The sequence below is a fragment of the Manihot esculenta genome, chromosome 6 (genome assembly GCF_001659605.2).
Source record: "Manihot esculenta cultivar AM560-2 chromosome 6, M.esculenta_v8, whole genome shotgun sequence".
NCBI classification, from domain to species: domain Eukaryota; kingdom Viridiplantae; phylum Streptophyta; class Magnoliopsida; order Malpighiales; family Euphorbiaceae; genus Manihot; species Manihot esculenta.
In genome coordinates this window covers 618,969-644,826 of record NC_035166.2, presented here as the reverse complement: position 1 = coordinate 644,826, position 25,858 = coordinate 618,969, and the positions used below count along the sequence as shown (strand labels likewise).

Below are 25,858 nucleotides of genomic sequence, written 5' to 3'. Positions count from 1 at the left end.
ACAAGCAAAGGAAGGCTAGACAGGGCACCTTCAGCAGCACCTTCGGCGGCCGAATGTCTCCTCCAGAGACGAAAGTCGGGCATATTCGGCGGCCGAATCCTCCTTCAGCTGCCGAACCTGAGTTCATCCAGAACTCAGCTTCGTGCAAAAACACGCCTCCCACACCTTCCCAGCCTTCCCAACATACATCCAACCTCACCAACTCATCCATACCTCCTACAACAAACATATAGGAGCTTAAGATAACTTAAACTCCAACAAACAAGCTCATCAAACAAACATAAAGCATAAAGGGTCCATAAACCCTAATATGCACAATTCATGCAAAGTCAAGCATTAACTCCCCTTCCCTTCATAAAACTCATAGAAAACAGGAGAAACACCAAGGATCTCCACTTACCTCTTGAAGAACAAAGGCTGGTGTGATCCAAACTCAAAGATATGGAGAGTCAAGCTCCAAACTTCTCCAAGCTTTCAAACTCTTCAAAAACACATAAAACTTACTTAAAACTTGTTTAACTTTGAAAGATTTGAAGGAAAACTATGAAAACAATCCAAGGAGATCAAGAACTCACCTAGGCTAGAAAGAGAGACGAAACCCTCCTCTGTTTTCTGGACTCGGTGCCCTATATAGATGAACAACCGCCTCAGCTTCGGCAGCCGAAACTGCATGCAAAACCATGCAACGTTCGGCCGCCGAACATTGCCTTTGGGGGCCGAATCTAGGGCACTTTCGGCGGCCGAACTTTACCTTCGGCGGCCGAACATGGCAAAATGCCTCCTTTGCCTTTTCTCTTCAAAACTAAATCCTTTTCCATTCTAAACCTTTAAAACACTTGAAAACATTTTGGAAAAACTTTCTCTTACCCTTCCAGAGACCTCTGATATCCTCACATTCCACCGGACGGTAGGAATTCCGATATCTGAATCTAGCCGGGTATTACATTTACAATATTTCCAAATAGACAAAAAGCTCAATCCAATGCCCCAAAATACATGTTTTTCTAAAATGTACAAATTATATCCCATCAACTAACAACATTCTCAAAAAAGATCATTTGATATTCCAAAGGCTCCTTTAGGTAGTTGGTCCACCACTTGATCCCACTTGGTTAGTATTAACCCCTCTTGAAGTCCCCGCACCTGATGCAGTAGTGTTTTTTCTCTACTTTTGACTTGCAGCCATATTTGCCTGCAATTAGAGAAATACATAAAAATGTTAAAAAGGTTAAAATGGATTTATTATATGCAAGCAAACAAATTTTATAGCTACCCCAACAGCAGCATATTGACAAGTTCTCTTATTGTGGCATGTTTGTAAGCACCTAGCACAAGTGACAGTTGATGTCCTCCTTCCTCTTGCTGGTGGTTCACTCTCATCTCTCTTTCTAGCCTTCCTTGGCCTTCCCGGTTGCCTCCTCAAAGGAGGTGGCAACATTGATGGGTGTTCATTATCAGGTTCAAGCTCAGTTTGAGGAACAGGATGTATGGCACCTGCATAAACTCTTGAATAGCACTGCACAGTGTAATATTCATGGCAAAACTCTTCAATATTACCCCTAACATATGCAATTGCTCTAGCAGCATGCTTGCATGGTAAACCACTTATATCCCACCATCCACAACTGCATGTCCTTTTAGCTAAACTAACAGCAAACCTATATGGACCCTCATGAACCTCATACTCTTCATTTCTACCAGGGAGCAACTTAAGAAACCTACTGGCAGTAATGATCTTATTCAATACTTTCTTTGTTCTTGGTGTAACTATCTCTTCCCATGTTTGAGCTTTAGCAAATCTTTGATGCAACCTAACCATACATTTTTGCCTAATAGATTCAATAATATTGATAATAGGCAAACCTCTCAATTTCACTATCCATGCATTGAATGATTCGGTCATATTGTTAGTGTAATTATCACACTTAGCTTCAGGCTAGAATGCATGTCTACTCCATTGACTGAAGGGTATGTTGATCAACCAGTCATATGGCTTTTGATCTCACTTGGGCTTCAAATTCTTCATGTGAAGCCAAAACTCATAAGAATGAGTACTCTTTACAGCATTCCAAAAATCATCTCTGAGCATGAGTCCAGGGAACTCTTTCTTGAAATTCATGTATAAATACCTGCAACAAACTCTATGAGATGCATTGGGAAATATATTTTTGACAGCATCAACGAGTCCCTACAACCAAAAAAATAGTTAGTAACTTAAATTAATAGCACATAGTTCAATATGCTAAATTAAAAAAAATGAAATATTAATTCATACCTTTTGCCTATCTGACATAATAGTTAAAGGCCTATCATTAGTTCCTCCACCAATGCAAGAATAAATATTTTTTAGGAAAAATGTCCAGCTATCACCACATTCTGCTTCAACTATAGAAAATGCAAGAGGTAGCACACCTCTATTTCCATCCAGTATGACTGCAACTAGGAAAATCCCTCCATATGGACCCTTCAAGTGGCAACCATCTAATCTTATAAAGGGTCTGCAACCATTCTCAAACCCAGACTTTATAGCATCAAACATAATCCATATTCTTTGAAAAACAAAAGGATCATCTTCATTAACCCTTGGAGCTGACTGAATTTTTACAACTGTACCCGGGTTATATGTTTGCAAATAATGGACATATTTCTTAAGTTTTTTGAAACTTTCACAATGCATGCCCATATTCTCATCTCTAGCCTTGCACTTAGCTCTATATAATTGCCACACATGAACTTCCACACCCCATTTTTCCATCAACTCATGTCAGGGTCTGCCCTCAGCTTTCCCCTAAGTTTTTCTACTATCCACTTAGTGTTTGAATTCAAATTTTCATTTCTTAATAGTCTTATGCATGTGTGCTCATCATGCAGAGTCTTAACCATGAAAGTAACTTGGTCAGACAAAACTGATGCATGAAACCTCCAGGGATATCCTGTACTGGAACACTTAGCTGTTAATCTACTAGAGTCATTTTTAACTCTTGTAATATCATATCCCCCCTTAATAGCATAATCTCTCAACGCATTCCTCAAAGTTACAATGTCCTTAAAAACTTAGCCCTCTTTAAACAAAATCTCTTCCCCTTCATTGTGTTGGAAGGGATCATCATACATGCCATGATAAGGATCAATATATTTTTTCTTCCTATTATTTGGATCATAAGCCTCATTCTCACTATCTTCAATCTCTTTGTCATTGTCACTAGCATAATCTGATAACTCATCTGACTCCTCAGTACTAATCTCATTGTCAAATACAACTTCTTCAGGTAAATCATCTCCAACCTCACTTTCATTGAATGATACATCACTTTCAGAATCAATTTATGGTGATTCATTGGTCCCTCCCCCTAACTGCCCACTTTCACTAACCCTTTCCTGTCTTATCTCTCTACCTCTAGTAAAACTGCTTCTTCCTCCCTTTCCTCTTAATGGCACACTCTTGCCCCTACCTCTTGTGGACCCATCCCTACTTAATGGGGGAGTGTTTCTACCTAAGGCATCATCAAGATTAATATCTTCAACAGTATTACCACCCTCACAAAGGTTACCACCCTCACCAGTATTACTGCCCTCACCAGTATTATTGCCCTCACCAATAATATAAACATCATCCAGAGGGACCCCCTTTACTTGTACAGTCAAAGGCAATTTATGACTACGTTTGTACAACTCAAAAGCCAACATTAAATCATCATCATTTTCTACACTCATCGCACTACCAGTAACAAACGAAACAAACGATGCAGCTATGTTAAACATCTTATAAACATCAGACAACAAGGATATGTACGAATACCTTGCAATGGGGACATTATATAAGGAATCAGTTTTGTTTTCATATGTCAACACCACAGTAAATCTATCTTCCACAGCCATGTCTTCAGACCTGCACACATGAATCACACATTCTTTAATTAGTCAAAATCTCCTGAAAAAAAAATACACTAAAACTATCAGTAACAGTAAGTGGTACTCACATGCTTTACTATAATATAAATATTATGATCACACGTCCAAAGAAAAAAAAAATAAAAGAAAGCACAAAAAGTTACCTTTCCCCACTTATTCGACAGAAACCAACAAAATCGGGACCACAACTTCTCTTCGACATAAATCAACAAAATTGAGACCACAACTTCTCTTCGACAGAAACCAACTTCTCTTCGACAAAAACCAACAAAGTCGAGAAGAGAGGATTTAGGGAAGAAGAGATAAGTTAGAGATTTGAGAAGAGAAGTTATCGACTGCGGAGAAGACAGAAAGTTAGGAATTTAGAAAGAGAGAGGTTATCGATTTGGGAAGAAAAGAGAAATTAGGAATTTGAGAACAGAGGTTTTTATTTTCGGGAGAAGAGAGAGGATAGGGATTTGAGAAGAGAGATTATCGATTTTGGGAAAAGTTGCACTAAGGTTATTTTGGTCCTTTCATCTAATTTTTAACGGAAAAGAGGGTAATAGTAGATGGAAGGACTGATTTGTTAACGGTTTGATTATGTAAGGACGTTTTAATAGGTTTCTGAAAATATAGGGACTGACTTGTTAATAATGGCAATACCCAAGAACTAAATTGTAAATCTCCCTTATTATTATTATTATTTTGCATGTATATAAATTTTATATTAATTATGAAATATTTGGTAAAAAGTATTACTTTGATAGTTGCTAATTCATTTGAGATTGACATTTGCACCCAAAGCTAAAGCTTATGTTCTATCAAATCATTTGAAATGAGGGACAAAACACTGTTTTTTGGGTTGAAATTTCGTTGTATTCCATTATATCTTTGAGAGAATAAGATTATATCCTTTATCATAACAAAAGTTACTGCTTTAGTTATATATATATAAAAAGGAAATTTCACTTTTTAAAAAGATTTTAATGTTCCATAGCAATACAGTTTCATCTCTATCAATTAATTTCAACTCAACTGTGTTGAAATCTTTCTATTCCATAAGATCATTATTTAAATTTAAAATTAAAATTATTAATTAATTGACACAACAATTGCACAAAATAAGTTATGAACTATCACTATAAAACATAATTACATGATAAGGGTATGATAAGCTGATAAGCCGATAAGCCGATACACAATTCCACTTATGAAAAGAAAAATCCAAATACCGTACCACAGTGCTAGGAAGTATAATATAACACATCTCTATCAATTAACTTATAATTACGAGATTATTTATCAATTAGTCGATACTAATTGTATTAGTAAGAGATGTAATAACTAACTCCATTTTTCTTACAGTATGAAAGTTAATGATCATATAAATCAAAATACATATTTTTATACAAATACTCTTGACTTCTAAATAATTCTTTACCTTTATCATTTTTTTCGATTTATTGATTTGAGTGTCGAAATAACTATTATAGATACTAGCTATTTCGCATTATCTTTCTTGTAGAATGACCAATCGCGATACAACTTTTTTTCACACACATTATTAATATATTTTAATTATTTTTAATTTAATTTTTTGAATTCATTACTTAACTATTTTTTATTAATTATTTATTTTATAATTGACTAAATACAAATTGCGCCAAAATTTCATAAATAAATTAAAGATGAACCCATTTTCCATTCCTCTTAAAAATCAAAATGGAACTAATATATATTGCAAAAATATTGATGAATTAACTAAAATAGCTAATAGAATTTTACTGAAATATAAATATCAAAACTAAAAAAAAAAATCATAATATCAATATTTGATATTTCAAGTTTTCATATATAGCGAATTATATTCCAACTTTTATCAACTTAGTACCGATTATTGTGCTTTCTTTACTAGATGTAATCCAAAATGATTCTATTTATTTCACATAAAATATTTTTTTTTTAAAAACGTATTCATATTTTCTAATTTTAAAATATTTAAAAGAATTTAATTAAAGAAAAATATTTTTCTGTTCAAAATAAAAATTGAGATAAGTTAAGAAAAATGACTATATATATATATATATTTTTAAAAAAAGTCATTATTTATTGATATATTTTATTTTTTAAATTAAAATTAAATAATAAAAAATACTTTCTAAAAAATTATTTTTTAAATATAAATTATTTTTTGTAAACTAGTTACAACATTAGAATATGTCAGTGCCATATCTAACACATAATATTAGGTTGAGTCAAGTGTGTATTAAAGATAAGTCAGTTGAGAATTGAAAAGTTTAAATTTGATTTATCAATTTTTTTTTAATTTTAAGTTTATTTAGAACTTAGCTGTACAATAATAAATTTAAAATTAATTTATTTAGCTTTTATTTGGAATGATAAATTTTAAAAGAATTTTTAAAAAATAATTTTTTTCGCAGATTTTTGTGTATAGCAAAATCAATAGTATAAAAATTTAATTCTCTAAAATTTTTAGGAGAATTAATTTTGAATTAAAAGTAAATATTACGAAAATTAATAGAATTTTATCAAAAATAATTTTACTTAAAGTTATTTACATCAAAATTACTTAAATAGCTTTTAATTAATTAATTTTATTTTTAAATTTATTTATTATTTTTAATTAATAAATACACTTTGCAAAAATTATTTTAATTTAATAGTGATTATTAATACTTAATACATTTATAATTAATATTAAAAATTTATTATATTATTTTGTTAATTACATAAAATAGTTTTATATTTTTAATGATAAAAAATTATATAAAATTTAAATTTTAAATATTATAAAAATATTAATAATATTTTTTCAATGAATGTGATAATAATTGTTATTTATAAAAATAAATATTTAATTTTAATTTAAAAAATAACAAATAAATTAAATTAATTTAAATTTTATTATTAATTTATTTAATATAAAATACTTCAATGCAATTAATTACATTTAAATTGATTTTGAATTATTTCATGATTAAAAATGAATTGAATTCTATTGAATTTCTTTTTTAGAAAAATTATATGTTAAAATTTAGTAAATGAGAGTTGACGAGTAAAGACTTTATCAAATTAAATTTCAAATAACTTGGATCAATTAATATATAAAATAATGAATTTTAATTTAAAAATAATATTTAAAAATTAAATAATTTTAATTAAATAAGTATATTCAATTAATATATAAAATAATAAGTTTTAATTTAAAAATAATATTTAAAAATTAAATAATTTTAATTAAATAAATATATTTATTTAGCCAATTCATATTATAAATACACAAACTTTATAGATTTTTAATGTATTAAATATCTATAAATTTGAGTTTCACTTGTTTTTTAAATAAAATTAAAAATTAAATTCAAATTTAATTAGTTTAAATAATAAATTAAATCAATCAAATCAAATAAATTTTTATTGAAACAAAATTTTAATAATTCATAAGCAATTTGGTTACTATCCCTTAATGTTTTTTAATGGTTTGGACCATATTTATGAATCATAAGGCATTGTTATTATTAAACTAATGAAATTTAAAGCATAATCCTAAAGCGTTCCTCAACTTTTATTTTTGACACAGTTACACCGACAATCAGACGGACAGATTCTATTTGCCAGCCAAATACTTGCTACAGTCAAAAAATTCTCAATGCTTTAACCTCAAGAAAGTGAAGTAGAAAAAAAATGGAATATCACCAAAAGATGAAAATCTCTCCCGTTCCCATCAAATCCATTCTCAATAACACACTGACGATTCAGTTTCTTTCTCAATACTACTCTCACTCTCGCACTTGCATTTCCGTTTACTGTGAAAATCTAGCTGCCTTTGGCTGAGATCTGAGAGGGATTGATGATGATGATGATGCAGCGGAAGCAAGAGAGAAGAGACAGTGATTCGGAAGAGGAAGAGTTTGTGGAGGAGAAGAGTGACAATAAGCCGCAGTGGAAAAAGCTTCTGTGTTTGTTTAGAAATGATTCGATTGGTGGAATTGGTGGAGAGATTGTGAGAGATGGAAATGGAAGCAGCGTCGCAGGCGGTTCTTCTTCAGCTTCTCACCGTGGCTTTATCATTCGCCCTGATGACTGGTAATCAATTTTCTTTTCGGCCTTTATCAAACACCATTCGTTTTTGGATTGGTTTCATGAACCTATTCGTCAATTTTATTTTTCAATACTATATATGGAAATATGCGAAAATTAATTTGAAAATATTTTATTTATATAAAAATTTGTTGAAAAATATTCCTTATCCTAAATATTAAAAATAGCAATTGATTATTAAGAAAAAATATTATTTCAGAAATAGCGTAAGAACTGATTGGGGCATATATCAACTAAATATTAATTATTAATTCATATTTCAATCTTAAGATCCTAATTTTTATTTTATTTGATATAGTCGTTGTTATTGATTATTAACTACCAAGTACTTTGAATGATTACTAATTTGTTTACAATTTTATATTTACTAAAATTTTTTTAAATTTATTTTAATTTTAATAATATTTTTAAAAGAGTTTTTAACATAAATTTTAAATTTACTTTTAATTTCTCAATATTATTCCAAAAATAGCTTAAAAGTTTATCAGCTTTTTTTTTTTAACCTTTTGGTTTCAATTAACCATATATTGATTATCCAAAATCTTTATTAACACTTTAAATTTATCTCAAAAGAAAAATTAAATCAATATTAAAAAGAAAAAAAAAGTTAACTTAATTAAATTAATTCATTTATTTTTAATAGAAATTGGAAACGGGAGATCAAAAGATTGAAAGAATAAAATATAAAATATCTTAAAATTTATTTAAATATATTTATCATTCGATATAAATTAATATTTATATAATTTTATGATGAAAGCTAATGAAATTAATTTAGGAATTTGCATTAAGGTTTAAAATTTAACAATATAAAAAGTATATTTTCAAATTCTCGTAGTAAAAAATAAAATTTAAATATTTTTAACTTTGTAAGTACCGCGTATTGATGACACGTCGTGCGGGTGTGTCATTGTTCATGGTTCTTACGTAATGATGAGCAACAAATTGATGTTTATGGCGCGAAGAGAAGAAGAAAGTTAGACAATCATAGTTAGTCGATATTATATAAAAGAGAAGTGGGACGTTGCACTTGCATTTGCAGGTGGTACACAGCATGGACGCATTTCATACTGATATGGGCGATTTATTCATCTTTTTTCACTCCATTGGAGTTTGGATTCTTCAGAGGTCTCCCAGAGAACCTTTTCCTTCTCGACATTGCTGGGCAGATCGCTTTTCTAATTGACATTATTGTTCGTTTCTTTGTTGCCTATCGCGACACTCATTCCCATCGCTTGGTCTACAATCGAAATCTCATTGCCATTAGGTTCGCCGCTTTATTTACTTTTTCTTTCTTTTTTCTTTTCCGTTTTAATTGTTTTATTCATAGTCTCTTGTGAAGCAGAATTATTGCAATTTTCTGCTTTTCAGGTACTTGAAATCTCGGTTTTTGGTTGATATTTTGGGTTGTCTTCCCTGGGATGCTATCTACAAGGTGACTTTTTAATTTCACCTTCCCTTTCCTCTTCTTAGTATTTTATTGTTGAAGAATAATGCAGGTGCTTGCAAGTCATTCATGATTTTGAATCAGCTTTCAAGTTTAGTTGACTTTTAAATAGCCCATTGGGAGTATGAATAATTGGGTCGATACATCTGATGCAAGTTGGATTACCATTAAATTAAATATTTGTATCGGATTTTTGCAAAATTACTTAAGATTTATATAATGACTATACGACTTTAAATTCAACTATTTAATCTATTCATTTTAAGCTCCTTAGCCCTGGGTTAGAATTTAATTACGTTCTTTTTTATTATACATTTTCTTAATAAAGTTTGAAATGATAGAATTTAATTGATGTGTAGTATTTGTTTTACATGAAAAGCGAATTGGAAGTGCATGATTAGTCATATTACTCTTTATTTTTTTTTGCCACAGATAATAACTTCTTACATTTCAACTGCACCCCAATATTTTACGATCAATTAGTAAAGGAAAGATAAGGGGAAGTCACGCAATTGGAATTGCACACAATTTCCTACCTTTCCAAAACTTTTGTCGTGGTAAAAAACTTGGGAGGGAATGCGTGGGCCTACACCTGGTGGAAGTGCTAGAGAGGGTAGAATTCATTGAATGGATAAAATTATTAATTACTCACAAACTTGTGCTTTTTAGGAATATGTATTGGTGGTCCTTCAGCATCTAAGTTTTAATTGGCCTGGATTACCTGCCCACTGAAGCATTCATGTCAATTTATAGCTTTACGCTATGGGACCTTGAAATAGGGGACATGCATATGAAACTGTTCTTGAACATGCAGACAACGAGAAATGAGAATCTGAATTATTGTACTCCTAACTAACCAGTTAGACTATATAAGAAAGATAAAAAGGGAAAAGAATCCTTTGGGGATAAAAAGGAAAAAGAATCCTCGGGGACAATAAACGCCATGTCATCATGATTAGGGAGTCCTACAATACATTTTTTGATTAAAAAAACATTTTTCTTATTGTCACTTTTTTGAAGAAGATATATATGAAATCTGAAGTATTTAAATATTCAGTTATCATCTTCTAATTTTAACTGCATAACCTGCATCTTTTTACTTTGAATGGGTTTTGCGATCATTTGCTAAATAACAAGTTGGAAGCCATGTCAATTTAATGACTATATGTTATGAATTACTTCATTTTTCGCCTTTGTTCTCTACCGGCTGTTAAATTTTATCACGTATAATCTGCAAGCATAGCACTTTTCTGGTGATCTGAAGCTATCTGCTTTAATCAGGCTTGTGGGAGAAAAGAGGCGGCCAGATACATGTTATGGATTAGGCTAAGTCGGGCTCGCAGAGTGTCAGAGTTTTTTGAGAGGTTGGAGAAAGATATCAGGATCAATTACCTTTTTACGAGAATTGTGAAACTTCTTGTTGTTGAACTCTATTGCACACATACAGCTGCCTGCATATTTTACTATCTTGCTACTACCTTGCCTCCCTCTGAGGAAGGTTACACATGGATAGGAAGTTTACAGATGGGTGACTATCACTATTCACACTTCAGAGACATTGATCTTTGGAAGCGTTATATAACATCGCTCTATTTTGCCATTGTTACCATGGCAACTGTTGGTAAATTTTACTGGTTCAATTTCATTTTGTTGCTGTCTATAGTAGAACTCAAAGTGATTGGTCAGACAATGATTCTTTCATTTCTTGACTCGCATTTTCATTTATCTCTTGAATGAAATTATCCAACACTATGATAACCTATAATATATATTGTCATGAATTTTGATCCATAAATCTTATTTTGTTGATTTTCACATTGAGTAATTATCAGTTAGCAAAATGCATTGAATTTCCATAATTCATCTTGAAGTATTTTCTTCATCTTTTCCTTGGATTGTTCAATATAAGATAGTGCCTGTAGAAAGCTCAAAAGTTTTAATGAAGATGAATGAATTTCATTGACTTGCCAGAAATGTTAATCGAATTAGTTTATTGGTTTATTGGATGGCACTGCTTACTCCAAACAGTATTATTGGAAACACAATTGAATTTAGGTTTCCCAAGTAATCCATCTTACTAAAATAAATGGTTCAATCATTTGATCTAACTTCCTTTCTTGCACAGCACTCTTTATAATTTTGGTTTCAGGCACACGTAATCTTAGGTTTAGAGGTTTATTTTATTTTTATTTTTCTAAATTTTAAACAACTTCTTATCAAGTCTTGTTTTATTATCTGTCCACTATAACAAAAGCAAAGTATTTTCTTGTATTCTTTTGTCACAATTTAGAAATAGTTTCTGTTTTACTGTGTTGTCTGAATGCTATTTATCTGTCATTATTACTGAATGCCATTTATGAAAATAATTATGAACCTCTCATTGTAATGTGAGGCTGAGCTATTTTCCACATGGGTTATGCGTACTAGCTAGATTATAAGTGTGTGTACTAGCTGGATTCTAAGTGTAATAGTTGTTTGATTTCTGGTGCAGGTTATGGAGAAATACATGCAGTCAATGTCAGGGAAATGATATTTGTCATGGTTTATGTATCTTTTGACATGATTCTTGGTGCTTATCTGCTTGGTAACATGACTGCATTAATTGTAAAAGGATCAAAGACTGAAAAGTTTAGAGATAAAATGGCTGAACTCATCAAATATATGAATAGAAACAATCTTGGAAAGGGTATAAGTAATGAGATCAAAGGCCATTTGAGATTACAATTTGATCGCAGCTATACTGAAGCAGCTGTCCTTCAGGATATTCCATCTTCTTTACGTGCAAAGGTATTGATAATGCCTAAAGTACCATAGTTTCCAAGCAAAGAAGATTGCTGTTTTAGAGCTAGAGATTACATTATCTGTTTCTTCTTTTCTGCATTGAGTTGCTCTTTATAGAGTTTAGCAGGAAATCCTTTAATATACTTTTGCTAGAAAAACTTATATATTTTTGAGGGAGAGAAAGGGACATTAGAGAATTTACTGGCCACTGTCTTTAGTAATATCATGTTGAATTAGCTATGCTTAAGATACTAGGACTTCTAATCTGGTCCTTGTTTTTCCTTGATGCTATGCTCTAACTGTGCTAATTCCCTGATAAGAATCTCCATTCCTTAATGTCAAAATTTCTTTCAAAAGGATTGGTACGCCATACTTCTGTGGCTTTAAAGTTTAGAATGCAATAACCAGCTTGCTAAACTTGAGGAAAACATTGCAAAAAGAAAAAAAAAAGGAAAATCTTTGACTATGTATAGGATAAAGAAGATTAAGAAGAGCAAGTCAAGCACATCATTCAGCATGAATTAGTTGAATTAAATTATGAGAAGGACGTCATTTATTCCTGTTATTGATTTCATGATGCCCAATATATGTGCATTTAAATTTAAAACTGTGTGATATTATATTTTTCTCCTGAAGATGAGTCAATTTTGTTCCAATATTTAATTATTGTTTGTGCTTTAAGGTATTATAAAGCATAAGGCCAAGTTTTCTCCAACCATAGGAGATGATGTGCGTAAAACTAGAGTTTTTAAGTATTTAGAAAAAGTAGAGTGGTAAACATTTTTGAACTAAGAAAAATTCCAGTAGCGTATAAATACCACTATAACCTTATTATCTGGGATGTTTACCCATAAAATTTGACTATTTGCTTTCAAGATGAAGGCATGAATACCTTTTATTGACTTGCTTTTTCCTCTTCTTTGTTTTGTAACTTATACTTCTTAATTGTTTGCTGCATTACTTCACATATATGGTGACCTCTTGCTGATTTTTGTCAAGCAGTGGTCCACCACAAATACAGTTAGAGATTCCTCAGTTTTATTAGTTTTCAATTGATGAGGTAAACTATAGGAAGATGATATATGGTATAGCCAGAAGAATGAAGTGGATGTTAAAATAAATAATTTATATAATGACTTTTATGGTTGGGTTGGCGTACTATATCCGTCAGTCTGTAGCAATTTCTTCCTCTCCATTTGGTACATCCTGTTTTATTCTTTTGATCAGTTGAGCTCCTACTTCATTATGGAGAGTGTTTAGTTGCTTGTCTAATAAAATTTAAAATTTCTTTGCAGATCTCACAAAAGTTGTATGAACCATATATCAAAGAAGTTCATCTTTTCAAGGGATGCTCTTTGGGATTCATTAAGCAGATTGTAAGCCATTTCATGAGACGCACAAAATAAATTATTAAATTGAAATGTTTAAGCTTCTTCTTTGTGTCACTTGGTCTGTATAGGAACATTTGCATATGATACTTGATCAACTATAAATTATGAGTATTGATTTTACAGGGCTAAATGGATCATTTAGGTAAATTTTTACTTTTTCAGATAATTTTATTTTTATACTTCGTCATGGAATTAACTAAAATTTTTCTCTCCTAACATTTAATTAAACTGTATTTGATTCATATTTAGTTTTATAAGTACTTATTCTAGATTGATTTGCTTAAGTTTGTTCGAATTTCCAAATTTATCTTCTCTTTTTTTGTCTTTTTTGTTTTGGGAAAATGGTAAATGGTTGAAGATTTTTATGAAATGATTATAGCATGGAGTACATGAAAACCTTTCCTTTACAGAAAACAATTGGGGGATTATCCTCTATTTTAAGTGCCAGAAACATCCACTTGAAGATGTTAAGGGTATTGAATATTGTAATGCTCAGAGTATAATTGTGATGTGGTTTTATATGTTTCTGGAAAAATGTGTTCTGGAATCTTGGTAAAGCTTAGAGTATTGGAAAATCTGGAATATGGTATTAATACGGGTATTATGCAACAATCTATTAGTTCAAAAATACCTTTTTGTGAACTTGAAGACTTCACTCTTTCTTTCACTTCACCAAGTAATGATGTTTTTGACCTTTTTTGGTTTATGTCAGAATAGTCCTTAAAACATTATCACTTCTAAAACTGTTTTGTGACTCCAGCTTCACTAATTCCTCCAGAGTCCAAAACTCCAAACACATTTGTGATTACATCACAGTGTGAAACTCATATATATTTGCACATGTACAGGTGACCCTGATTCTTTTGTTTAATATTCTATATTTTTTACTTGATGAACTATCGTTTCAACTATCTTTCTCCTGTCAAAATTCCTTTAATTATCTTAATGCTCCAATAACATGCCTCCTTGAATATCTCCTTTCCTCAAGTACGTTACTATTATTATCTTGACAGATCAAGTCATCATCTTCAATTTATATTTGGAATTGTTGTCATGCTATTAAAAACCTGGCTTTGTAACCAAGTCATGGAATATTTTTTCATTTATTCTTTTGGTTTATCAGGCAATAAAGGTGCATGAGGAGTTTTTTCTCCCAGGTGAAGTGATTATAGAACAGGGCCAAATAGTGGATCAACTTTATTTTGTCTGTCATGGTGAATTGGTAAAGGTAAAACTTCATCTTCTAGCATGCTGCAGTGCTGTGGTATGTTTCAAAGCATTAGTATAGAGCATTATTCCTACTTTGCCTTACTAATTGAATTAAGTGTTCCTTAGGTTTGAATTGAATGATCTTTTCTATTACTATGTTTGTTGTAAAATTGAATCTTATCATCATTCGGCTGTCCATGATATTCAGCTTATGGATTAACTATGCCTACAATTTAAGTAATTAAATTCTAACCTGAATGAGTTACATTAGTAAGCTGTCCAAGATGTGGCTTTAACATTCATTTTTATCAGTGTCTCTGTGATTTGATATTTCTATTTTGGATGCTTTGACCTTCCAAATCTCTGCTTCTTACTAGCGAATATGTCATACCAAATTCTTTATAATATAGGTAATCTGATGGAAAATGGATTGGTAGCATATAATGAAACAAATTTTTGTGAACTATTTAAATGATAATCTAGCTGCAAAATATATTTAAGTTGTTGAGAAACTGGATATATTTCATAGATTTATTTGCTACATCTTTACTTATTTTTGAAGGCTTTTGCATCTCCAATATTTTTCATAATATGCTTTTAAGTTAAATTATATACATACGTTATTGTTTGAACTGATCATATATCTGAATGTGTGCGTATTTGGCATCTACATTTGCTTGATTGTTTGAGCATTATCTACAGGAGGAATTAGGAAAAGAAGGAAATGATGAAACTGAAGAGCCCATGTGTCTGCAAGCATATAGCTCATTTGGTGAAATTTCTTTTCTTTGCAACACTCCTCAGCCACATACAGTTCGAGTTAGGGAACTTTGCAGGGTCTTGCGACTTGATAAGCGATCATTTACCGAGATCCTTGAGATTTACTTCTCTGATGGACGAACTATCTTGAACAATCTCCTTGAGGTAACCTTCTCTTGATAGCATTACTTGTATATTCCTCCTGCATTCTTTTGGCATTTATTACCTAAAAATGCTTGTTAATAATTAGTGAGCATGCATAGTTCTTCTTTTAGATGATGGACAACCATCTCCCTTTATTGGAAAAGGAGAGTGGGGGAGGGAGGATGGGGAGTGTTAAATACACCTTAGAAATCATACTCCTGGCTACAAATTATGAACAGGGAAAGTCTTCATTTCACCAACCTTTTCAACTGACAGGGAAAAGACTCCAATCTGCAGAATGAGTTATTGGAGTCAGATGTCACACTTCACATTGAAAAATCTGAGTCAGTTTTGGCCACAAGGTTGAATTGTGCTGCATATGATGGAGATTTTTATCGGCTGAAACGTCTGATTGGAGCTGGGGCAGATCCTAATAAGACAGATTATGATGGAAGATCACCTCTGGTATGATTTTTAGCCAAGCTAATCTAGAGTGTCCTGCAAAAATCCCCATGCTTATCAAAGATTAAACTGTTACATAATTTTTCTTCTTTATAAACAATCATTATTTGAGATACTTATTGCATATGATAAGTTCCCTAAAAAGAAAACTTGTGTATGATAAGGTCATGAATTGAAGAACTGATTGATTTTGCTTTAGGAAATGCCCTATTAATTTGACATTATGCATGGGTCCTTGTTAATGTTTTTGCAAGCAATGTATTTGTAAATAAACAAGAATAAATACAAACAAAAATTATAAATCTTCATTGTTCATATTAATTAGTATTATGATGAAAATTGAATAGGAAGAACCCCATTATGCAGATTGAGATTTTATCAAATTAGAAGGCAAGGTTGCAAGCCCATGAACATAAAAGTCTTTAAATCCATCTCTTTTGCAGATGTGATCATCAGTTCTAACCAAAATATTAGTGAAGACCTTATGCAAGATTGACGATCGTTTATCATACTTTTGCACTCCCTTGTTTTGCTCTCATATTTTGCTGATTTACTAGAATTTACCGTGATAACACTATTCTTAAGTCTATTAAATATCTATTAAAGTTGCGGATATTTAAGCTCAACTAAATTTAAAGAAAGAATTATTAACTAGTAAAGCATTTAAGTCATGTCTAAACATATCAATAATCATTTTGTGTACCCTCTTTCTAACCATATCCATACTTTTTCTTTTCCTTATTATTTATGCTTCTTTCTAAGCCAATTTGTACCTGTTGATTGGACCAAAAATAAAACCAACAATCTTTTCTTTTGGCTTTCTTGAATTAGAATGATATGATATAGAGCTCACTGATCATTTGTAAGTTAGCAAGGTTAACCTTTTTAGTCTATCAGAGATGAATTTTTTAGATCTGATATTTAGTTTCAGGTGGAGCTGAGAGCTCTTATGTGTTGTGATGTAGAGAGTTTTGATATGTGGTGACATAACATCATGATGATAAATTATTAGAACACTCAAGTAACTAATCCAAATCTTAATCTTGTTGCAGTTCCTCTAGATTTTGGGTTTAGCTGCTTTAGAATCCCTCTACAAGATATAAAACTAATTCTTGTATAGCAGACCTAAAATCATTTCACTTTCTACAGCACGTTGCTGCTACTAAAGGACATGAAGATATAACACTTTTCCTTATTGAGCAAGGAGTGGATGTCAACATTTCAGGTAATCTTCTTATATGATTGTTGCTGTTCAGATCTTATGCTATGTGTTAAATCTTTTAATTGTAAGCAAAGTTAATGGCGAATTTTATTTGATTTTTGCCTCTCAGATAAGTTTGGAAACACTCCCTTGCTTGAATCTGTCAAGGGTGGGCATGATGAAGTAGGATCCGCGCTAGTTAGAGCAGGGGCAACACTGGAAATTGATGATGCTGGTGGTTTTCTCTGTATGGCAGTTGCAAGGAGGGATTTGGGACTCTTGAAAAGAGCTTTAGCCAATGGAATGAATCCAAACGCCAAAAATTTTGATTGCAGGACACCACTTCACGTAGCTGCCTCAGAAGGGTTGTACCCAATGGCAAAGTTACTTCTAGAAGCAGGGGCTAGCGTTTTCTCAAAGGACAGGTACAATCTAAAAACCTGGCCTTTCACTCAAAAGGAAACAGTTTTGGCCGTTCTAGCAGAATGTTTCTTATGATAGAAATCTATGGCCACTAGTGTCGATTTTTTTTGGCAAAGATTAGTGTAGATAGAGACCTGAAGATCAGCATTTCTATTAGGTGACAGGACTTGCACTTTTGATATCTAAAATAAAAAACGAAAGAATTTAATAATTGATCAGGTGAATCTTCTTAGTTACTTTTTTATGAATATAGTCTCTCTTTGCCTCATATATACACACACACACTCCATCATCATCATTACCTTCCCAATTTTCTGGGTTAGAATTTGCAAAGGTCATTGTTGCATTAACAACCTTCTATTCAAAAATAGGGATTCCAAGAAAAGGCTAAACAGGCTAGCATACTCTGGTGGACAGGATCGTTGCCCCCCCTGTGATACTGTACAGCAGAGCTAGCCCAACTGCTTAAGGCAGTTCTTATTATGGGGGATATCCTTGTAATGTCAAGTTTCTCCTGTTCCTAATCTTAGAAGGAGATTTTGCAATTCTAAAGATAGGTGCTTGTAACTTATCCTTCACAGTGATAAATGCAGGCGGCTCTTTTTGGATCTATGCACATCAAAGAACCACTTAAAATTTCCATGTCTTTTTCTATTCATTTCCATATGATCTTTATTCTAATTTGTCATTAATTTTTTTTCCCCGCATTTTTCATTTTTAAGATTTTCTGCGAAGTAGGAAATGAACTTACAATAAAAGTTGGATTGAGGGCAAGATATGTGGGAAATTTCTTACCTAGATGGTCCATCGTGGACGGAGAGAGTAATGCATAGTGGGATACACTTATTTTGCATTTGAATCCTGCATATTTATGTCTTGGTCCATGTGGACTGAGTCTAGTGAAAAAAATTCCAGATAAGAGTAGATGGCACCACCTCCTCCTATTTGGAGCTTCAGGTGTATTCTACACTTACTAAATATATAATTTATTGGAAGTTTGTTAGTTTTGCTATTCAGACTTGCACAAGTCAACTTGCGTTTCTTCTATTTCTTAGAAGTTAAAAGAAATATTTGTTTGAGCTGTCTACAATGCTATTATCTGATTACATATTGAAAGTTTAAACTCATAAATTGTGCAATCTATCCCATTTTGGATTGACAAAGTTCATCCACATGTAGGATTGTTTCCCCATGTCTTTTAAGCTTCCTTGGGCACTCACATTATTGTGAATTCAATTCTTTCGAAGGCCAGGCCCTTAAGAAAAAATGAAAATAGCAAAGGAAACAGTATTATAGTGCAGGTGCATGCAATGGATTTGTAATAAACTTGAGAAAGCAACATGGTATTTTCAGCAGAGTCATACACTTCACCTCTTGTTTCCTGTCATGTGAGTTTCCTTCTCTTGCAACCAATTTGTCTATTGTTTACAGATGGGGGAATACACCACTTGATGAGGCCCGTCTAGGTGGCAACAAGAACTTTATCAACCTGTTCGAGACTGCAAGAACTTCTCAGATCTCTGAGTTATCTGATTGTCACGGAGGGATACAAGGTACTAATACAATTTCATGCATTGCATTTCATTCAATCATAATTATTGCCGGAATATATCTAGGATACAATCTGTTGCGCCCAAAAGTGCCAGGCTATTCATTAATCAGTTCAATATTTTTATCAAGCAAAAGAAAAGCTTAAGAAGAAAACAGCAACATATATTTTATTAAGCAATGGAATTGTTTAAGCAGAAAAACCCCAACTTTTTGTAGGAATAAAATTCAATTTCCAGTCAATGACTCCACAATCATCACCAAATGATATCATCCCCACTATGCAATAGGCATGGCTGCCTGGTTTGGCCCGAGCAGGTTTTGGTTCTTTGGTTTTAGGGACCAAGACCACAGTATTCCTTGATTCCAGTTCGTATAATTATGATCAAATTTAATGGTTGATTTCTTTTTGAAAAATTTACTATTTAATGCCTGTGATATAGAAAAACTCATTAGTTGAACTTTTAGTTTTGTAAAAATATCTATTAATTAGTCATTCCTTATGGAGGGTATTTTAAGCTTTTATGCAATATTTAATAAAGTTAACAGAGTGATGTATTAATGTATTTTTTAAAATTATGAGACTAATTTATGAGTTTTTCTATACTATAGGGATCAAATAACGATTTTCTTTCTGTTTTGATCTTTAGAAGGTGTAAAATATATTTTGACCTAGAAACACATTGGTCAATTTTGAGTCTGGTTTTAGTCTCCTATCGGACCATTCTAGTTTCAAGCCAAAAAACATGCTTTGTCCATGCCTACTTGTCAAAAATAGAAGAAACTATTCCAATTACAAACATACAGGGTATCATTATGCTTTGGTTTAGGGAAATTATAGAATACAACGGTGGTAGGAGGCTTAGTACGATAAGTGGATAGGATAAAGACATGTGTATAAAAAGAAGTAAAAACTAGTTAGTTACTATAATTTAATAGTTAACTCACCTACTTTTAGGTATATATGTATTTATTTGTTAAATTTTTATTAATTTGTTGTATCGTATAGAATTGCCTATGTGGTAGGACCATTGTACTGTGAAACTTAGGTGGTGTGATTTTTATGCTTGAAGTGGTTTCTCTTCTAGTGCCTAAAAAAAATCTTATTTTCCAGCAGTAGCTGAAAAGCAACGAAGGAAATGCACAGTGTATCCTTTCCACCCTTGGGATCCAACAGAGAAGAGAAGAGAGGGAGTGGTATTGTGGGTTCCTGAAACCATGGAAGAGATTGTTAAGGCAGCAATGGAGCAACTGAATTGCACGAGTAGTTGCATTTTGTCTGAAAATGGTGGTAAAATCATTGATGTCAATATGATTAACGATAACCAGAAGCTATTTTTGGTCAGCGAATCATAGCATAATCGCTAATCTACCATTAAAAAACCAGTGGACGCTGGCAAACTATCACCAATATGTTGCTTTACAACTTTGAACTGAATATATGTACACATATATTTTCTCATTGGATTGGGTCCAAACTCAAATTTGATACCTTGTGTAAATAATTTCAACAATATCGAGTTAAAGGTTATATATTGGATAAGCCTTCGATGAGGGTATGATATAATTTTTTTTTTTAAAGTTATATTCACTTTCAATTTACACATTATATATCCACACTTAAAATTTCAAATGTAAGGTGATAAAAACATAAAACAATATATAAATTATGTATTAATCGAAAGAAAATGTGAAAAATATGGGTATGTTATTTAAATAATTATAATGCTTTAATATATGTGTGTGTTTTTTTTTAAATTCTTTTATTATGTCAAATTAATAATAATTAAGTTTTTGTATAATAAAAAAATGAAGTCGGTAAAGTCTAATTCTGTTCTCTTTGTGTCTTTTCATCCAATTTTTATTAATTTGGTTGTTAGTTGAGAGTTTAAAAGGTGATAGACATGAAAAATAAAAGTGTCAGTAATATTAAAATTTTAAAAGCACAAGTAGATCTTAAATATAAAGTAATTATTTAATTTGTGGGCTATTGAGGTATTTTTATTTGTTATTTAATAAAATTTTAGAAAGAAAAAATAAAAGTAAAAATACATATAATAAAATTAAAATATAAGGTATTTTTTATATATAAAAATCAAAATTAATTAATTTAGTTTGATACAATTAGAAATGGCAAAATCAGAAAATTATTAGTTAGTAGCCCAAAAAATAACAGAAAAAGCCTTCGTTGGCAAGCAAAGAACCAAGATTAAAAATAGTCAAATTCCTTTCGCATCCAAAGCTACAGAGAAGAGAAAGGGCAAAACCGAAAGCAATAACTGTCTCAAATGGCGTTGCAGTGGATGATACTCACTTACGTCGTCGCTGTGGAGGCGGTTCTCGCGGCGGTCTTAACCCTTCCATCTCCGAAGCTTTTGAAGTATCGATTGGTGTCTCTTGTCTCTCTGCTTCTCCAACCTGCTCTCTTCATCGTTCCTTTCGCTGGCTTCCAGCTCCTCGGTTTTCTTCTTTCCTCTCTCTGAATTTTCTTCTCTTCTTCTTTTATTTTCTTAAAAAATTTGTATCCAACGGAGTGTTTAAGCATTGGTGACTTCTTAATTGGGAGTTTTGAGTTTTTGGACATGGGATACAAAAATGGGGGTTCTCATTATTAGGGTTTTTGGTTTTGTTGTTTTGTACAGATATCTATTGGAAGAATGAGCATCGCTTGATGTGCACTTCTGAGATCTGCACTGCCTCTGAGAGGGATCGTTATGAGAAATCGGTAAAATTTTTCCGCTTCTTACTTAATTTCTAGAAGACATTGATGAAGAAAGTGTAGGTGGAATTTTGCTTCGTTTAAGCTTAAATTGTGTGATTGACTGGTCCTTGTTCTTTGATTTTCAGTTCAGCAGTAGATACGTTCCCCCAATGATTAGATTAGCTCATTGAGATGATAGGAAAATTTCTTCTTTAAGTTTACTGCTGCTGGTTTTTAACGAATAATGAAATAGTGGCATTCTTAATGTTTTCTGAGAGTTTAGAAAATGTATCATAAAGGAAGAGACATCCCCAGAGAAAGAAGATCAAAATGAATGTCTGATGTCATTTCAAATTCGTCTATGTCAAGTTTCTTTTGACAATCTCACAGAAAGGATTGTACTAACATAGTTAGAACTGTATGGAAGAGAAAATTGATTTAGATTTCAATTCTAAGTTTTATGTTCTTTTTTTGGACCTTTTTTAAGTGTTTTGCGGTACCAACTGCAATACTTTCTAGGAATGTTATTCTTAATTCCAGAGAATAACATATTAGCAGCATTTTGTTTACTCTTTTTGCATTAACCATAGGCAAAGGGCCAAGATGTATACATTTGTGTGTAATTCCATGGATGAAACTTGTGGGGTTTCATTTCTAGTCCCTGGAGTGCTCCAACTTTTGTACCTGTATGTTTGCTAGTCTATGGCACATGTTGAGACAATCTCTCCATTATTTTTCAGATGGTTATCCATTGGCTATTAAATTATTATTGTGTTAAGATTAACTTGACTCGTTTTATTGTTACCTTTACCAATATTCCCCCATTTTGCTGACCTATTTTACATCCAGTGTTTCCTTTAACTTCACTTGCATTTCTACCCTGGCTTAACTTATTATCATAAGAAATTCATGACAGATTTAAAGTTATCTTTTGTATGACTAAATAAGTAACTTTTGATGTCATTAAAATTTATTTAGTATATAATATCTAAATATTTTTCATTGAGGAGAAGTGGGAAACTGAGAGGATAAAGATGAATGTGAAATAAACTATGGTACCAAAATCAAAATGTGAGGTTCCCTTTGGACCTTGGATATTGGGAGTGGATGGTCTCACATTCTTGGATGATGAAACCAATCTAAGAAATTCCCTAATGCAGCAGTTGTTATTCAGAGAGAGAAAATGTGCGTTTGCATTTGTGGATCCTCATTTTTGTGAAGTTTTATATTCATTTACCTGTATAACACTATGGAACTTCAGCACTCAAGGGCTTTCTTGGTCACAATGATTGTATTTGTAATTATGTAATAATAACTATCACATAAAGCTGTATTTGGCAATATTGTTGTCATTGTTGATATTACAATTAGTTTTAGAAGAAATGAATTTGTGATCTTCTTTGTATTTATCAGTTAGCCCATTTAAACTTTATGAAGTTTCTCTCAATGTCTAGTATGTTGTTGTGTAACTTTCTTGTCTTTCTCAATAAGATAATGTCTAAAGATGTTTTCGAGTTTTAAAGTGCTACGTAAGTGTAGTGAAGAACAGATTTACACACTTAGTGATAGAGAGCATTGGCTTTATTAAATGCATAAGTTCCCAGGTGTGCATACACACATACTTTCACATAAATACTTGATAAAAGAATGTGTTGAAATTAAATGCATATGATGTGGAATTTTAATTTTCTGATTGAATATTGAGCTGTTGATAGAGAGCATTGGCTTTATTCAAATGCATTAAATTCCCAGGTGGGCATACAATACTCCATATTTCCACATGAATACTTGGATAAGAGCATGCGTTTCAAGTAAATGCATATGATGTGGAATTTAATTTTATGATTGAATACTGAGCTGGATAAACATTTTCTTGGTAATGGAAGTGATTCCTAATTTTCCTTGAAAGAACATTTTAGTTGTTTTCTTAATTGTCATTAGATGTGACAGGTGTGCTAAATAGATATGATAGGTGTGCTTAACTTAGCATTTTTGAGTTAGCTGTTATGTGATCGTTCCCTTCGTTATGAGTGGAACTTCCTGAATGGAAATTTCAAGCTGTAATAATTTATAATTTGAAGCCGGACACTCAAACTGTAAGAGTGTAAATGAATCAAGTTATTCGTGAGCTATTCGAAGTTCGGCTTGATAAAAACTCGATCGGGCTTGACTCGACTTCTAAACGAGTCAAGTTCAAGCTTATCTTTTAGGATTGAGCTTAGCTCATTTTTAAGTTCATAAGCAGGCTCACGAACTAGCTCGTAAACAAGACCGTTAAACATGCTGAGTTCAATATAATAAGAGAACTAAGCTTAAAGTCTGGATAAATTTTTATGAGCCAAATGTGAGTTCTAAAATTTATCTCTGCACAGTTTGATTACACTCTTAAAGCTTACAAATATTCATATCGTTAAAATTTAAGAGATTGTTTTTTTTACAGATTTGCAAGTTAATTTGTATATATATTTATTTAACTAAAATTATTTAGTTTTTGAACTTGTTAATTTTAAAGTAAAACTTGCTATAATTGTAAATAAATTAAACTGTTCGTGAACTATTCGAGATTATTAGCTTGTTTGCTAACCGAATCAAATTTGAGTTCAAAATGAGTAAAACTCGAGACCAATTTGAACTCAAAAAAATTTTGACAAATCAAACTTGAACTCTTCAAAACTCGACTCGGTTCGTTACTCAACTGGTTTTGGTTTCATTTTATTCATTTTCTCCCTTAATTCCCTGTGCCCTCACTTGGCAATCCGTGTGTATAGCTTTCTCAAAGATCAAGCTGTATTCTTAAACTATGCATATAGAGTGGTAATGTTATTAGCACACAAGAGTCTTAGTGTCAGCCATTTTAGCTCCATCTTGTGAGATCACATGATATAGGAGAATGTAGTTTTTTAATTAAATTTATTTGGAAGCTGCTAAAATCATTATGTTCTCTTGATTAATTGGGTTGCTCTGCAGATCTACAAAGCTCAAAGGAACGTGATTTTATGTGCTTCAGCTTGCTTGCTCTACTGGTATGTGGCCATCAGATTTACATATTAACTTGCTTTAAGGGTCTTTTTGACGTTGTTATTTAAGCTGCTCTTGAGAAAAACACTTTCTCAAACATATCAGTTAAAAAAATATTTAAAAATTAATTTAAAATTATATTTAATATATTTAATCACAAGAGCACTAAAATAAGAAAACAATTTTCTTAGCATTTGTTTTTTCAACAGTATCTAAAATGATACCTTTTTTCTAAATAGCATTTTTTAGGCTTGCAACCACAATGGCAAAAGGGCTCTAAATTTTTAATTGCATGTATAATGTACGATTGTACATGGGTGCAGGTGTATCTATCGCATATGCAAATATTATAAGGAGATCCAAAATTTGGAGGAGGTGGAGAAGAGGTACAAGAAAGAGTAGTTGACAGGACCCTTCAAGTGGGACAAAAATTCACTGAACTTCAAATAGATTTCATACCTGGCTTGAGGCACATTTATTGTGCATGAATCATGGGCAGATAAGTGATGTAATCACAATAAGATAATAGTATGTGTGAAAATGATTACATTGAATTAGGGGAATCCATATCTTGTTTCTAGCAGAATTTGTTGTATGTGAACACCTAGAGTTGCCTAAAAGCATCCTCGTGTTGATAGGCGTTGGAGATAAACTAGTCGTTGTTGTGGTTCCTTTGAAATTATAGAAACATGTGTATCCAAACCAGAATCGATGGGCGTAGAATTTTGAGTCTTTTGAAAAAATGTGGAATTTGCATA

The 25,858-nt window shown here is 31.9% G+C and overlaps 3 protein-coding genes across 7 annotated transcripts; 2 read left to right on the top strand and 1 right to left on the bottom strand.

The window, feature by feature from the left end:
• Positions 1 to 1,165: 1,165 nt before the first annotated feature.
• On the bottom strand, positions 1,166 to 2,755 carry LOC110617306. The gene is made up of 4 exons (XM_021760023.1): positions 2,276 to 2,755; positions 2,007 to 2,188; positions 1,274 to 1,811; positions 1,166 to 1,192 (listed from the first exon to the last, which is right to left on the bottom strand). Exons 1-4 carry the CDS (start codon positions 2,753 to 2,755, stop codon positions 1,166 to 1,168), a joined length of 1,227 nt encoding a protein of 408 aa, XP_021615715.1.
• A 4,759-nt stretch (positions 2,756 to 7,514) lies between these two features.
• Positions 7,515 to 20,966, top strand: LOC110617426 (potassium channel SKOR). Of its 5 annotated transcripts, none has more exons than XR_002488373.2 (13): positions 7,515 to 8,001; positions 9,059 to 9,283; positions 9,388 to 9,451; positions 10,745 to 11,084; positions 11,955 to 12,250; positions 13,540 to 13,620; positions 14,759 to 14,863; positions 15,547 to 15,768; positions 16,024 to 16,212; positions 17,359 to 17,434; positions 17,541 to 17,835; positions 19,013 to 19,176; positions 19,265 to 19,387. XR_002488373.2 is itself a non-coding variant. In XM_021760183.2 (13 exons), the coding sequence occupies exons 1-13, from the start codon at positions 7,766 to 7,768 to the stop codon at positions 20,735 to 20,737; spliced, it is 2,490 nt and encodes an 829-aa protein (XP_021615875.1). In that variant the 5' UTR covers positions 7,519 to 7,765; the 3' UTR covers positions 20,738 to 20,966. The 5 variants fall into 5 exon arrangements, 4 of the variants coding, with proteins under 4 accessions (XP_021615876.1, XP_021615875.1, XP_021615874.1 ...); XM_021760183.2 differs by lacking the exon at positions 19,013 to 19,176 and adding an exon at positions 20,499 to 20,966 and having other exon boundaries at positions 7,519 to 8,001; positions 19,265 to 19,386; XM_021760182.2 differs by lacking the exon at positions 19,013 to 19,176 and adding an exon at positions 20,496 to 20,966 and having other exon boundaries at positions 7,519 to 8,001; positions 19,265 to 19,386.
• A 599-nt stretch (positions 20,967 to 21,565) lies between these two features.
• LOC110618201 lies at positions 21,566 to 25,858 on the top strand. Its single transcript, XM_021761303.2, has 4 exons — positions 21,566 to 21,841; positions 22,024 to 22,106; positions 25,050 to 25,105; positions 25,424 to 25,858. Exons 1-4 carry the CDS (start codon positions 21,670 to 21,672, stop codon positions 25,500 to 25,502), a joined length of 390 nt encoding a protein of 129 aa, XP_021616995.1. The 5' UTR covers positions 21,566 to 21,669; the 3' UTR covers positions 25,503 to 25,858.